Source organism: Mobula hypostoma, chromosome X1 (assembly GCF_963921235.1).
Source record: "Mobula hypostoma chromosome X1, sMobHyp1.1, whole genome shotgun sequence".
NCBI classification, from domain to species: Eukaryota; Metazoa; Chordata; class Chondrichthyes; order Myliobatiformes; family Myliobatidae; genus Mobula; species Mobula hypostoma.
Window position 1 is genome coordinate 25,170,089 of NC_086128.1, and position 15,986 is coordinate 25,186,074.

The 15,986-nt window shown below is 43.6% G+C and overlaps 1 protein-coding gene across 3 annotated transcripts in view; it reads right to left on the minus strand.

Moving 5' to 3' along the window:
- Positions 1 to 3,940: 3,940 nt before the first annotated feature.
- Positions 3,941 to 15,986, minus strand: part of LOC134340520 (natural resistance-associated macrophage protein 2-like) — a 116,339-nt gene continuing 104,293 nt past the window's right edge. For all 3 annotated transcript variants that reach the window (XM_063037833.1, XM_063037835.1, XM_063037836.1), the window contains exons 14-16: positions 13,780 to 13,853; positions 12,905 to 13,058; positions 3,941 to 6,595 (exon numbers count right to left, since the gene is read on the minus strand). In XM_063037833.1, the coding sequence (XP_062893903.1) occupies positions 6,455 to 6,595; positions 12,905 to 13,058; positions 13,780 to 13,853 (369 nt within the window). In that variant the 3' untranslated portion in view covers positions 3,941 to 6,454. The remainder of the gene's footprint in view (positions 6,596 to 12,904; positions 13,059 to 13,779; positions 13,854 to 15,986) is intronic.

A 15,986-nucleotide genomic window follows, 5' to 3' on the forward strand; every position in this document is an offset into this window, starting at 1 on the left:
ACCACCTTCTTTGGCATGCGAAGACTGCAGGTTGATCGGATAGTCTTCAGTTTCATGTTCTCCTGATGTCTGCTTTCATTGTATCAGTGTGCTGAGCCACTGTGTACAGTGTACTGTGTACTCATTGTACTGAGCTGAAGCCCAGCAACTGGGTTAGGCCTACAGTAAAAATCCAGGACCTCATTATCTGCCAGCTTGATAATACCTTTACAGTTTTGTGACCGCTTCAACCTGCCTAGGTCCCAGATTGCTCCAGAATCTGCCTCAATAACTATTGTCCAGTAGCACTTGACTCCACTGTGATGAAGTGTTTAAGAGATTGATAATGAAACATATCAACTCCTGTCTGAGGAGTAACTTGGGTACTGTCACAACAGGTTAACAGCAGATACTGTTTCGTTGGCTCTTTACTCAACCCTGTAACAGTCTCCTCCACAATCATAGGTGTACTACAAGGCTGTGTGCTTAGCCCCCTGCTCTACTTGCTTTATACTTATGACTGCATGGCTAAGCATAGATCCAATGCCATTCTCAAGCGCAAGTTCAAGTTTAATTGTCATTCACCCATACATGAATGCCCATGAATACAGCAAAATGAAACAACGCTACTCCAGGGCCAAGTTACAAAACACAGTACCAACAGTTATATACAGCACAAGGCACATATAACACATATAAGATAGCAAGTAAACATACAGTCGCATAAAATATATATATAGCCCAAGTCTCTGAGTGACATGTCCTGTAAATGGATGGTGCATGGGTGTTATTGGCAAGAACAAGCAGTTGTCAGCAGTCTGCAGTCGAAAGTATGCATGCATGAATGCTTGCAATCCAGCTTGTCATTCCACTGATTAAACACTGGAGGGCAGCACTGACAAAAGGAGCCCAGCATGAATGCCATGCTACACCACCTCTGGCGTCTTCTCTCCAGGACCACTGCAACAGGTAAGCCCATGGCTTGAAGCCCAGTCCTCGCTACAATCGCCGACTATCACTCCAATAAACAAGGGAAACAGACTTGGGCATTTTACATTATCGATGTCCAATCCAACAGGGTATTGCGATCTCAGAAGAAACTTCCAAGACAATCATTCATAGTTATACTGCTCACTGCCTTAACGCATCATCTCTGATTCTTTCCTATAGCAAGCAGTAACACCAAGTCCAGCTCCTCCGCCAACAAGCAGCTCACTGGAGGAATGGACCTGCAATACCTGAAGTTCTTAATAGTCATAGTCATACTTTATTGATCCCGGGGGAAATTAGTTTTCGTTACAGTTGCACCATAAATAATAAATAGTAATAAAACCATAAATATTTAAATAGTAATATGTAAATTATGCCAGGAAATAAGTCCAGGACCAGCCTATTGGCTCAGGGTGTCTGACCCTCCAAGGGAGGAGTTGCAAAGTTTGATGGCCACAGGCAGGAATGACTTCCTATGACGCTCTGTGCTGCATCTCAGAGGAATGAGTCTCTGGCTGAATGTACTCCTGTGCCCAACCAGTACATTATGTAGTGGATGGGAGACATTGTCCAAGATGGCATGCAACTTAGACAGCATCCTCTTTTCAGACACCACCGTCAGAGAGTCCAGTTCCATCCCCACAACATCACTGGCCTTACGAATGAGTTTGTTGATTCTGTTGGTGTCTGCCACCCTCAATGTCCAGCAATGTCCTGTGATTGTAAAAAAAGATGTTTAAAAAAGACCTAAAAAAACCTTTGGTTGGCCCTTGAGAGGTCGCTGCATCCATACACGCTTGTCATCTTACCAGGTTTGCTGATGACACCATGGTTGTCGACCGAATCAAAGGTGGTGACAAATTGGCATATAGGAGGGAGATTGAAAATCTGGTTGACTGGTGCTACAACAGCCAGTGCTGATTAAGGGATCAGAGGTGAAGAGGGTCAGTAGCTTTAAATTCCTGGGCGTTATCATGTCAGAGGATCTGTTCTGGGACCAGCACGTAAATGCCATTTCAAAGAAAGCTCGGCAGTGCCTCTGCTTGCTTAGTTTGCGCAGATTCAGTATGCCATCTAAAACTTTGACAAACTTCTCTAGATGTACAGTGGAGAGTATCCTAACTGGTTGCATCATGGCCTGACATGGAAACACTGGTGCCCAAGAACAGAAGAGCTTCCAAAAAGTGGTAGATACAGTCCAGTTAATCACAAAAATGCCCTCCCTGCCATTGAGCACATCTACAAAGAGAGCTTCCACGAGAAAGGATCAAGAGCCCCCTTCCCCCCAATGACCACCATCCAGCCATTCTCTCTTCTCACTGCTACCATCGGGAAGAAGGTGCAGGAGCCTTAGGACCACTCCACCAGGTTCAGGAACGGTTGTTACCCTTCAACCATCAGGCTCCTGAACCGGCGTGGAAAACTTCACTCAATGCAACACTGAACTGATCATTGAACACAACCTATGGACTCATTTTCAAGGACTTTGCAACTCATGTTTTCAGTAATACTTATTTTCTTTATTATTTTTATTATTATTATTTTCTTATTGTATTTGCACAGTTTGTCTTTTGCACTTTCTTGGTGAGTAGTTTTAATTGATTCTGTTGTACTTCTTTGCTCTATCATGAATGCCTGCAAGAAAATTAATCTCAGGGTTGTATTTGGTGGCATAAACATACTTTGATAATACATTTACTTTTAACTTTGATTTCCTGAAAGTGATGACACAGGTAGACAGATTGGTGAAGAAGCTGTTTGACACTCTAGCTTTCACTAGTCAGGGCAAAAGAATCAGGTTGCCTTTCACACTGGTTACCAAAAGCAAACCAGTTGGTACCTCAAGCAGTTAAGAAGGTAAATGGTATATTGGCCTTCACTGTAAGAGGAATTAAATCCAAAAGCAAGAAACTCTTAGAACCACGCTTGGTGCATTGTGTGCAGTTTTAATCTCCTTACTTAGCACAGAGGGAGTACGACAAAGGTTCAGCAGATTGTCAGATGAGGAGAGATTGGATCAAGCAGGCCTGTATTCAGTTGAGATTAGAAGAATGAGAGTTGAAATATGCAAAATTCTGAGAGGACAACAGACTAGAACCAGGAAGGATGTTTCCCCTAGCTGCTGGGATAGGAAGTTTTCAGAAATATGGATGTCTCAAGATATGAACAAGAACTTTAGAACAGAGATGAAGTGAAACATTTCCACTCTGTGGAATTCACTACCAGAGAGGCTCTGGAGGCCAAGTTGCTGAATATAGTTTAGAAACAGACGGATAAACTTCTGGACACAAAATGCATCAAGAAGTGTGGTGGGAGAGAGAATATGGCATTGAGATAGAGCATAATGGTCGTACTGAATGGTAGAGAAGGCTTGAGGGGCCATATGGCCTACCCTGCCCCTATGTTGCTTTGTTTTGTGGACTAAGCCCCTGTTATCTCATTAATGGAAGCATGAACTGCAGGTGGACTGATGTTACTGCTGCTCTGTGTGCACCCTTGGAAGTCAGAGGTGAGTACCATTCCAATAGGAGGTACTGAGATCACACTATGTTACCTGGAGCCCAGCTAGGAGTCTGCAACTTTGCAATAATAAGGCATCACCATCCAGATCATGCCATCTTCTCAATGCTGCCATCAGACAAGAGGTACAGGAGCCTGAAGGCCCACACCTCAAGGTTAAACAACAGCTTCTTCTATACTGCCATCAGGTTCTTGAACCCACTTGAAAAACCCGAACGCGACCTCAGACTGGATTTCCTTATTCTCTCTCTCTACTTGTACTTGTGTTGTTAAGTTTATTTTGTTTTAATTGTGAGTAAATTATGTACAATTTATGTTATTTTAAGTGTATGTTCACTTATATTTGCCATGTTTGTAACTGTGCTGCTGTTGAAAAATGCTCACTTTCATGGCATTTATAGCCTGGGTATGTGAATGCCCACAACAATCAACTTGAACTTCTGGAGGTGGAAAACATACATAATTGCTTCCGTTAAGAATATTTATTTATTTAATTTTTAATATGTACACCTTGAGAATAATTTCAAAATACAAATTCAAATATTAACAAAATTATTCCATGAGAAAGCTCACTAGTACAATCTTCCATTTCTCTTGGATGTGTTGTTCATTGTACAGAGTGAAACCTGGCACCAACTACTGGAAGTGAGTCTGTAACTAAAGAGGAACTTGGGAACCATGTAAGTGGAACAGTATCGGGATCTTCCCTGATATTCTTTCAAGTCCTAAGCAGAATAATCCTTGGTTCGCATAGGACAGATTGGATGGTTTCAAGAGACAAAGCCCAAGCACTGCACAGCTCAGGAGAACCTCCATATCTGAAGGCATCTTTGGCCGCTTCTCCCTATGTTGGACAATTCTGTTGTTGATAGGGGCTTGGTACTGTAATGGCAGTGGGCCGATGTTGTTGTCATACACACTTGGTACCTAGTACCTGCAGTTTCCACTGTTAGATACAGACAGCCCAATCGGTGAAGAACTGAAATGACTTAGTGTTAACTTAAGTTAAACTATGTGACCATAATTTAATTTATATACAAATCCAAAATTTAACTGTGGTTGGAAGTCTCACAGACAGGACACAGAGATGGTTGGTGTGAATAGGGTGGATGTTAGCAGTGCCTATGGAGCTCATCGAGGTCACTGTTAGGAATGTGATTTTCCCTCTACCTATCCCCCTACCTCTACCTTCTGCCTCTTCCCTCCTCTACTGTGCCATCCTTTACCCTGTCTCTGCCCTTCAGTCTCTGTCTGCTTCCCAAATCTGTCTTCTGCCCTTCTCCCTCTCTCTTCCACAATCTATCCTTCACATTCTACTATATGGCCCATTTCTTACTTTCCCTCTGTATCCTCACCTCTACAGACTCCAATTTCTTTTCCCAAAAAAGTGAGGCAATATTTACTTAAGTCGTTGAGGACTTCAGACCAGTTTAGGATTTTCTTAAAGGGGCGGAAATATAAGGTTATTCAAAATTACATTGGGAAACTATGCAGTTTATGAAGGAATCCCCATTGCTAACCACTGCTACCCCATAGCGGAGTGTGCAGGGTCTATAAGGAGCAGATCGCGTGTGTATTGTGCTTCAAACACATCTTGAGCACACTTTGAAGCTGAGTAGTGTGATTATCCACCATGAATAGAGGACCCAAGAGGCCTACAAACCCCAACATATCACCTTCTACCTTATTCCAATAAGCAGCAAAATATTTTAATCACCTGTTCTTTGGTGTTGAAGTTGTCCCTGTTTCTTAAACCCATCCTCCCATAGGGTGGCCCACTGGTGCCTATCAAGAAGTGGGTTTGATCTGCTAACTGGGTCATGGCCTCACAGTGGCATCACAGGTAGATAGGGTTGTAAAGAGACCTTTTCACACATTGACCTTTATAAATCAAAGTATAGAGAACAGGAATTGGGATGTTATGTTGAAGTTGTACAAGAAGTTGGTCAGGCCGAATTTGGAGCATTGTGTGCAGTTCTGGTCACCCACCTACAGTTTGAGCTTGAAAGAGTACAGAGAAAATTTACAAGGATGTTGCCAGAACTTGAGGACCTGAGTTATAGGGAAAGGTTGACCAGGTTAGGATTTTATTCCCCTGAGCACAGGAGAATGAATGGAGATCTTATAGAGGTATACAAAATTATGAAAGGTATAGATAAAGTGAATGCATGCAGACTTTTTTCCCTCAGGTTGGGTGAGACTAGAACTAGAGGTCATAGGTTTAGGGTGAAAGGTGAAGTATTTACAGGAAATCTGAAGGGAAACATTTTCACTCACAGGATGATGCAAATGTGGACGTGGTAGATACGAGTTTAATTGTAACATTTAAGAGGAATTTGGACAGATACATGGATGGGAGGGGTTTGAAGGCATATGGTCCGGGTGCACATAGATGGAACATGGCAGATCAGGCTGGTATGGATTAGATGGGCCAAAGGCCCTGTTTATTTGCTGTAGTACTCTATGACTCTATGACTTAGTAAGGAGGGTCACGCCTGCAGTAGTGTGCCTTGACAACAATGAACATTAAGGTTTCACTTCCTATGGGGAATTTCCACAACTATTTTAAAAGACAGGTGGGCAGGTACATGAATAGGAAAGGTTTAGAAGGATATGGACCAAACACTGGCAAATGGGACTAGCTTGGATGGGGGCATTTTGTTCGGCATGGACCAGTTGAGCCAAAGGACCTATTTTCATGCTGTATGACTCCATGACTCGATGTGTGACACGCTGGCCCCTTAGTTGCGTGTTCCTGTGGTTTGATGGTTCCCAAAAGGAAATGTGCAGTATCAGACTTTGCCTTTAATTAGAAATAACTTCTCTAAGTCATGATCTAATGAATCAAGTATTCAAACTAATTTATGACAATCATTTATATACGATGCTCCAACTCAGTCCCAGTTGAGAAAGGTCATATCAGCAAAACAAGTAGTTCTCAGTAATCTCTGACAGGATCTCTTCATCAGGTACTCCCATCTGCCAAACGGATTGACCCTATTCGTTGAAATACCTGACTTTGGTCTTCCACAATCATCGTGCTGTTTTCGTTGTCATGTCCGCAGTCCAAGAATGGGACACCCATAGCAACCAAACAAAACCACACCTGCAGAGAGTCAGACAAAAAACAGTCAGGCCCAAGTATGTGGCTCACAGAACCAGAAGTCTAGGGGACTATTGCAGAGTGTAGCTTGGGTATTCTGGATCTATTTGATAAAGTACCAGTCAACAAGGATGTTGCTAGGACTTGAGTGCCTGAGTTATGGAGAGAAGTTGGACAGGCTAGGACTTTATTCCTTGGAGCATGGGAAACTGAGGGGTGACATTGCAGAGATCAGTAAAATCACACACAGTCTTTTCCACAGAGTTATGGATTCAAAAACTTGAGGGCTCTGGTTTAGGGTGAGAGCAGAAAATTTAAAAAGGGACCTGAGGGGCAACTTCTTTATCCAAAGGGTGGTCCATACATGAAATGAGTTGCTGAAAGATGTGGTTGAGGTAGATATAATAACAACATTTAAAATACATTTGCACAAGTATATAGATGGATGAGAAAGATTTAGAGGGATATAGGCCAAAGATGGTCATCGTGGGGCTAGCTTAGGTGGGTACTTCGGTTGGCCTGGAAGAGTTAGGCCAAAGGGCCTGTTTCCATGCTATATTATTCTATGACAACATGGAATTAAAGGCTATGCAGCAGTAGGAGGGGAACTTGAATTAAAGGCGGCAAGCAGAGAGTGGTGAGAAAGTGTTACTTTCCAGACTGGGAGATGCGGATAGCGGTGTCCCGAAGGGCCAGTGCTGGGACCACTGCTTTTGACATATATTCATGACCTGGACTCGGTTGTGCAGGGTAATATGTTTAAACCTGCTGACGACCCATGGTTGGAAGTGTGATGGTCTGTATGGAGGAGAGTGACTGTCTGTTCCAGGACATAGTGAGGCTGGCAGAATGGGCAAACAGGAGGCAGATGGAATTTAACGCAGAGAAGTGTGAAACGCCTGGGCATTGTTAAATTGTATGGGATCCTGGAATTCATAGAGGCAGGGAGTACAAAACAGGAGGATTGTCCTTCTCAGAACAAAGAAGGTTAAGAGATTTGGGACAAGTAGACAAGATCTGGGAGGCACAAGAGACGGCTACTGGAGCTGCTCCTTCACAACTCCAGTAACCCAGGAGTGCTGCCTGGGAGAACACCCTGTTCCATCTGGCAGCATTGGAGCATCCATCCTTGAAGCAGCACTATCCAGTAGCTGGAAGAGTACTGCTTGTATTGTACGCATGCGTCCCTGAAAGGCTGAATCCTGAGGTCACAACTGTGAGGCTAAATGCAGGGATATGTGCAATCTTGCAATAGTGTACACTGAAGTTGTGAAATGTGTGACAACTGAAACTGATCCAGTAATTGTTGAAAAACAGAATCCACTCCACCATTCAAGGAACCTGCAGTAAATAAGCTTAATGACACTTGGAATATGATGGTAGACTGCTGAACTCTGCTTTAACAAGAAAACTAGACTATGAGGCTCTGTATAGTAAATCTCAGTTAACATGCAGAAGAAAGTTATTTGGAGAATGTTGATTTATACATATTTAACACTACAGCCCTGACTCTCCTTTGAGGGATTCTTGATTTAATCTTGGTTTAGATCTGCAGATAATGTAACATACAATATTTGGAAAAGAGAGAGAGAGAGAGAGAGAGAGGTGCCCAACACAGAAACCTTGTTAAAAAGAGAGGAAGAAAGAGAGAGAGAGGTGAAGACTGCTCACAGCAGGTTTATACTTTCTACAAGGACGCTGCCTGCTTGGAAATTCTTACAGAGAGGAAGAAGGGAGGGGCTGCTTGATGGACAGCTAGTATTCAGCATGGTGAGATAAATAGAAGGTCAGATAATAGACCTGGAGGCACATGGTTTTGGACACTGAATGAGCTTTATTGTGCCCACAGAAAAAGTGGGTTTTGGAGGATCGATCAGTGGCTGTCACAGTGTGAAAAGGGCGTGACTGGTGGGGAGTAATTTTGTGTCCAACCCTCGCCTGGGTTGGTAATTCCACCACAGAAGAATGGTCCCCTTTGTGGTTGTCACAGTCGGTGACTTCTAAAGAATTTCGGAGGACAACAGGAAGATCGACGGGGTCAGCTCACCTGAAGACTCAAATCTCTCCCTCTCTCTCTCTCTCCATCCCTACTCTACTCAATACCACAATCTGAACTGAACTTTACTCATCATCGTAAGACTATCTATTTACCCCGAGACTCGAAGAAGCTTGATTTTCATATATTTCCACACTTTTATATATATATATTCATTGCTAACCTGTTTTATATATCTGATTTTATATTACTGTATTGCATAGTTAATAGCAATACTGGACTCCAAAGTGGTTTCCATTTCTGCTGGTTCTTTAACCTGTCACTGGGTACGTGACAATCCGACTTCAACTATTCTGACAGGAGCTTTTATGGAAAAGTGCTGTAAATAACATTTAATCTTGAGCCCCTATGGGCAGTTGGGATTGTCACCTGATCAACTAAGTACATCTGCCACCAATTATAAACACAATCTGGGCCTCAGGTACCTGATTTCTGTTTCTATCCACAATAATCACAAGCTATAAGGAGAAGCCTTTGGACTCTCAGGGGAGGCCTTTAGACTTCTTCCTCATAAATCTTAAAAGCCCAAAGGAAGCATAATTCTCTACTGCTGGATACACCTGGGAATTGCAGGAATATAAACCTTTACAGTGTTGTAGAGCACTGAGAGTCACACTGCACAGAAACAGGCCCTTCAGCCCACCATGTCAATGCTGACCATTGTACCCATCTACACCAATTCCAATTACCATACCCTTCTCTGCCTCCACTACCCACCCCCCACCCTCCCTCAGGCAATGCATTCCAGAATCCAATCTCCCTCTGGGTAGAAAATAACTATTTCCTTAGAACCGCTCTAGCCCTTTCACTCCTCGCTTTAAATCTACTGTATGTCCTCTGGTTTTATGGGGAAAAGTTCACTAGTATTCACCCAATCTATGCCTCTCATAATTTGGTATACCTTTCATAACTGGTAACTCTCCCCAACTACATTGGTGACTACATTGGTGCTGTTTCCTGCACCCATGCTGAGCTCATCAATTTTATAAACCTACTGACTTTCACAGTTACAATATCTTGACTATACTTCTTCCCTCCCTGTCATTTGTAAGAATACTACTCCCTTTTCTCAGTCCTCCCTCCACTGCATCTGTTCTTAACGAGGCGTTCCATTCTAGGACATCTGAGATGTCCTCCTTCAAACAACAGTGTTTCCTTTCTACCACCAACAATGCTACCCACATCTCCTCCATTCTCTGCACATCTGCCCTCACCCCACCTTCCTGCCGCCATAACAGCGACAGGGTTCCCCTTGTCCTGATCAACCACCCACAAGCCCCTTGTATCCAGCATATCATTCTCTATAACTTCTGCCTTCTACAATGGGACCCTACCACAAAGCACAACTTTCCCTTCCTTCTACTCTCTGCTTTCTGTAGGGATTGCTCTCTATATGACTCCCTTGTCCACTCATCCCTCCCCTCTGATCTCCCTCCTGGCATTTTTTTCTGCAAGCAGGACAAATGCTACACCTGCCCCTTCAGCTCCTCCCTCACCACAGGGCTCCAAATGGTCCTTCCAGGTGAACGAACACTACCTCTGTGAGTCTGCCAGAGTCCTCTATTTTTTCTTTACTTCTTGCAATGTCGATTGGGGGACCACTTTGTTAAACACCAGCCCTCTGTCTTCCACAAAGGGCAGAATTTCACAGTGGCAACCCATTTCAATTTGACTTTCCATTCCCATTCTGACATGTCAGTCCATGGCCTCCTCTATTGCCCGATGAGGCCACACTCAGGCTGAAGGAGCAACACCTCATATTTCATCTGGGTAGCATCCAATCTGGTGGCATGAACATCGATTTCTCTAAATTTTTGTAATTTCTTCCCACCTCCCCTTCTCCCTTTATCCATTCTTCATTCTGGTTCCCCTCACCCCTTTCTCCTCATCTGCCCCTCCTCCTTTCCATTCTTCTATGGTCCACTGCCCTCTTTTCTCATATTCCTTCTTCTTCACCCCTATACCCCTATCACCTCCCAGCTTCTTACTTCATCTCCCCCTCCCCCACCAAACCACCTTGCCCCTGCCAGCTAGAGCTCCACCCCTCTACCCACCTGATTATTCTGGTTTCTTCCCCCTTCCTTTTCAGTCCTGATGAAAGGTCTCAGACTGAAGCTCCAACCGTTTATTCCCCTCCATAGAGGCTGCCTGACTTGCTGAATTCCTCCAGCGTTGTATATAAATTGCTCAAGAGTTCTAACATCTGCACAATCTCGTGTTTATCCTGTCAACTCCCCTCGGCCTTCACGGGAACATATTCAGCCTATCCAGTTTTTCCTCTGAACTGCATCGTTCTTACCAGACAACTGGTGAATCTCTCTTCATCCTCTCCAGTGTATTTGCAGTCCTTCTTCCTACAGTGTGGTGACCAGAACTGTGCACACTACTCCCAACTTCCATAATCTTTTACTGTATGCTTCAGCGAATGCAGGTATGTAAGCATTCATCATTACCTTATCTACCTGTGCTGTCACCTTTAGGGACCTATGGACTTCTGCACCAAGGTCCCTCTTTTCCTCAGTATTTCCTCAACCTCTACCATTCAGAATCTATGTCCTATCCTTATTAGACCTCCCAAAGCACATCACCTCACACACATCAGGATTAAAATTCATCTACCATTACTCTGCCCAATTTACCAGCTGATCAATATCATTCGATACCCTAAGTTTACCCTCCTCACTATCTACATCACCATTTTCCATGTCATCTGCAAACTTACTGATCATTTGTCTTACATTCATGTCTAGATCATTAACGTATACTGTGCAATGAGCCCCAAGAGTCCCAGCACTGATCCCTGTGGTACCACTGGTCACAGGCTTCCAATCACAAAAACAACCCTTCGCTGTCACCCTTTGTCTGCAATCACCAAGCCAACTTTGGATCCATAGTCATAGAGTCATAGAAAAGTACAGCACAGAAACAGGGCCTTTGGCCCATTTAGTCTGTGCTGAACTATTTAAACAGTCAACTTGCGTTGGAACTCGGGTGACTGACCTTGTTGAAGGCCTTACTGAAGTCCAGGTAGACCACATCAATCCCATTGCCCTCAGCGGTATATTTTCGAAAATTTAAAATTAGTCAGGCACAATCTTCCACCAACAAAATTGTACTGACTATCCCTGATCAATCCCTGCCTATCTAAGTGTTGATGAATTCCATCCCTCAGCACTTTTACCTCATTTTCTTCACAGCATTCTCCCCTGAGTGTGTAATTCTGGTTGGATCCTTGCTTCCCCATGATTTCCCACATGTTGAAAAGATCCTTGAAGGTGGCAACACAGGCAGATGGGTTGGTGAGGAAGGCATATGGGAATCTTGCCTTCATTAGCTGGAGCTTGGACCATAACAGCAGGGAGGTCTTGGTACAACTGTATAAAACACCAATTAGACTGCACTTGGAGAACTGTGTGCATTTCTGGCCACCACACTATAGGAAGGATGTGACTGCACTGGAGAGGATGCAGAGGAGATTCACCAAGCTGTTGCCTGGGATGGAGTCTTTCAGTTATGAGGAGGGACTGGAGAAGCTGGGTCTGTTCTCCCTGGAGTGGAGGAGGCTAAGGATGGGGGGACCTGATTTTGGGGTACAAAATTATGAGGGTATAAATAGAGTCATAGAGCACTAGCACAGAAACAGGCCTTTGGCCCATCTAGTCTGTGCTGAACTGTTATTTTGCCCAAGCCAACTGACCCTGCATGCCCCTCTCATCCATATGCTTTGCCAAATTTCCCTTAAGTATTGAAATCGAACCCGCTTTCACCATCTCTGCAGGCAGCTCATTCCATTCTCACCACCTTCTGAGTGAAGTAGTTCTCCCTTGTATTCTCCCTTAAACATTTCACTTTTCACTCTGAATTTATGACTTATAGTTCTAGTCTCACCCAACCTCAGTGGAAAAAGCCTGCCTGCCATACCTACACCCCTCACAATCTCCCCTCATTCTCCTACACGCCACAGAATAAAGTCCCAACCTATCCAAACTTCCCCTATACTAAGCTCTAAAAATAAGAGCCAGGCCTTTGAAAATTAGAGATAGTACACACTTCTACATGGAGAGTCCATAGAAATTTGGAATGCTAATTCCCTAACAGTAATTGTTAGTTTTAAAACTGAGACCGATTGAATTTTCTTGGCCAGCAGTATTAAAGGGAAAAGACAGCAGGGGAATTAGGCCCACCATGTCATCAAACAGCAAAACTGCCTGTGGTACCATATTTCCAAATCAAGGAGGGAATATTCTAGAACTTACCAAGTAAGACAGAAAAGACAAATAGGCAACTGCCACAATAGCTGCTACGATGTAGACTGCCATGATACCCAGATTTGAAACGTAATCGATCACAAAATAAACGTTAATGCAGCAGATGATCAGAATGATAATTCCACCGATGATCTTCCAAATGCTGGAGGAAAATAGAAAGAATCCAGGAGACATTAGTGTGGCACTAAGTAATCACACAGATCTGTCAACATAGCTACTGTACATCAGCTTTACCATGGTAAACAGCCAGGTGACATCTGCTCCATCTGGAGTGATGTGGTGCAATGTATGTGCTACTTTCAAACCAGGGACCTGACATCTGGACACTTGTTCACTGCCAGTCTTAGCGGCAAACCAAAAAAAGCATTGAAACCAATTTTCCTGTTAACAATGCAACACAGTGGCTCTGTAGTTTAAGTACCTTTACTTCTGGTTCTTTTTATACAAGTGAAACATTAATGGGTTAACAGAAAATAGATTGGTTCACCACACAACCAACCCGACAGGGGGCCTTGCCAAGGGTGGTGGAAGAGGCATTAGGGGCATTTAAGAAACTGTTAGAGCAGCACATGCATGGTATGAAAATGGAGGGCTATGTAGAAGGAAAGGGTTAGGTTGATCTTAGAGTAGGTTAAAACGACAGCACAATATCATGGGCTGAAGGGCCTGTACTATGCTGTAAAGTTCTGTGCTCTATGTTCTGTGTCTATCTTGCAAAGCTGGAACAGTACTTAGTTTTAATACATTTCTCCCACAGTTGCTTGTTTGTGCACACTATTTCAGTTTATCATTGCCAGGTCATCCTCTAGCTCTTCACCAATACAGTCATTCTTTACGTACAGACTAAGTGTCATACTACTTACAGACCATTGACGAAGTCATGCATTATTGAGGTCATACTGGTAAACGTCAACACTGGGATCAACGCAAACGGCAGCTGCAGAGAGTTGAAAGATTATTTGTTCAAGCTGGCGACAGTGTCGTTGTCAATAAACCAGAATTACACATATACCACTGAAATAAACATGCTGCCTTCCTCACCACTAGAACAGTCCACTTGGGAAACAGGTGCAACAAAATTGTACACTAAACCACAGCTTTCAGAAGTAATCATGTGAAACTGTTTCTTCAAGAGATAACATCTTGTCCCACCCCATCAGCGGAGGTGCTGTTCAGTATTTGATTATCTCCAGGCGGATGTGTCCTTGTAACCAGCAATGCAAGAAAGCATTGGGTAGTGTGCCTGGCCAGGTGATTGGAGTTTCAGTGGGAAAAAGCACTTAGGGAACAATAACCTCAACTGTAAGTGTAAGGGCTTCTCTGTAATGTTAACTGCTAAGGCTAATGTAATGGCTTCTCTGTAATGTTAACTGATGAGGTAGTGGTTTCTCTGTAGCAGCAATGTTTGGGTTATAACTAGAGATAACGGGTGACTATCCAATGGGGGAAATGTTATTCTTTCTTGTGTGTCTGAAAGCTGTCGGTTTCGCGGGCTTTTGCCAGAAGGCGTGAGGGGAATGAAGAGAGGAGACGCGACTTGAGCAAGTCAGTGGGCCGCCCGACCGGGCAGACTCCAGGCAGGAGTATGGGGTCGGCGATGCACAGAGGAGATCGAATGGTGGATAGAAGATCTTGCCGAGTAAGCTCCAATGATTTGTGCACAGACTGTTTAATAAGATTATTGGCGCCTTTTTCTTTTATATTTTGTTTCTCTACTAACCACATAGTCAAAGTAAGAGTTATAAATCTTAATCGTTCAACCACGTATTGTGTACTGTTCATTATTTCTGGGTACTGATTTGGCACAGGGGACACATCGTGCTGCATCCACCCAAACAAGATTTATTGAGTTTGGCCGGGAAAGGGGGTTATTACCCCCTTGATTAAGCCGCTAGGTGAAGCAAGTGTTACATAAGTTTTCAGCTGGTTTTGGATGAGGATAAGTCTGGACATCAAAGGAAGGTGCTTAAATAGAGAAACTAATTACAACAGTATTAGGCAGAAGCTGGGAAGAGTAGGTTAGGAGCCGCTATTACTGGGCAAGTCCACACCTTAACATGTGGAAGTTGTTTAAAGACCAGCTGGTTAGAATTCAGGACCAACATGTTGTTGTGAGGGAGAAAGACAAGGACAGCAAAGTTCAGGAACTTTGGATGATGAGAGATATTGCCAGTTTAGTCAAAGAGGAAAAGGAAGTGTATAAGGGCTTAAGAAGCTGAAATTGGACAGGCCCCTTGAGGAATATAAAGGAAGCAGGAGAGAACTTAAATAGAGAGTCAGGAGGGGTAAAAAGGGCCATGGAATGTCCTTGTTGATTCAGATTAAAGATAGTTTTACACCTACATAAAGACAAGAGGGTAGCAATGGAGAGGGTAGGACCACTCAAGGACAAAGGACGGAATTTGTGCCTACGGACAGAGGAAGTGGACGATACTAATCAAACGCTTCACGTCGGTATTCACCAATGAGAAGGACATGGAGGATAGTGAGATCAGGGAGAGGGACGCTGATATTCTAGAGCATGTTGGTATCAAGAAGGTGGAGGCGTCAGGACTCTTGAAGAACATTAAGGTAGATAAGTCCCCAGGGCCTGCTGTGATCTATCCACGGTTATTGAGAGAGGCAAGAGAGGAGATTGCTAGGGCCTTGACAGAGATCTCTGTAACCTCTTTAGTCACAGGTGAGGTCCCAGAGGACTGGAGAATAGCTAATGTTGTTCTCCTGTTGCAGGGCAACAGGGACAAACCAGGAAGTTAAAGGCCAGTGAGCAGTGGTAGGGAAATCACTGGAGAAAATTCTTAGGGATAGGATTTACACACATTGGGAAAAGCATTGACATTAGAGATAGTCATCATGGTTTTGTGCAGGGGAGGTCATGTCTTCCCAACTTAATTTGAATTTTTTGAGCAGTGGTAATTGATGAAGGTAGGGTGATGGATGCTGTCTACATAGACTTTAGTAAAGCATTCACCAAGGTCCATCATGGTCAGCTGGTCCAAAAGATTATGGAATCCATGGAGACCTAATAGATTGGATTCAAATTTGGCTTGGCCATAGAAGACAGAGGGCT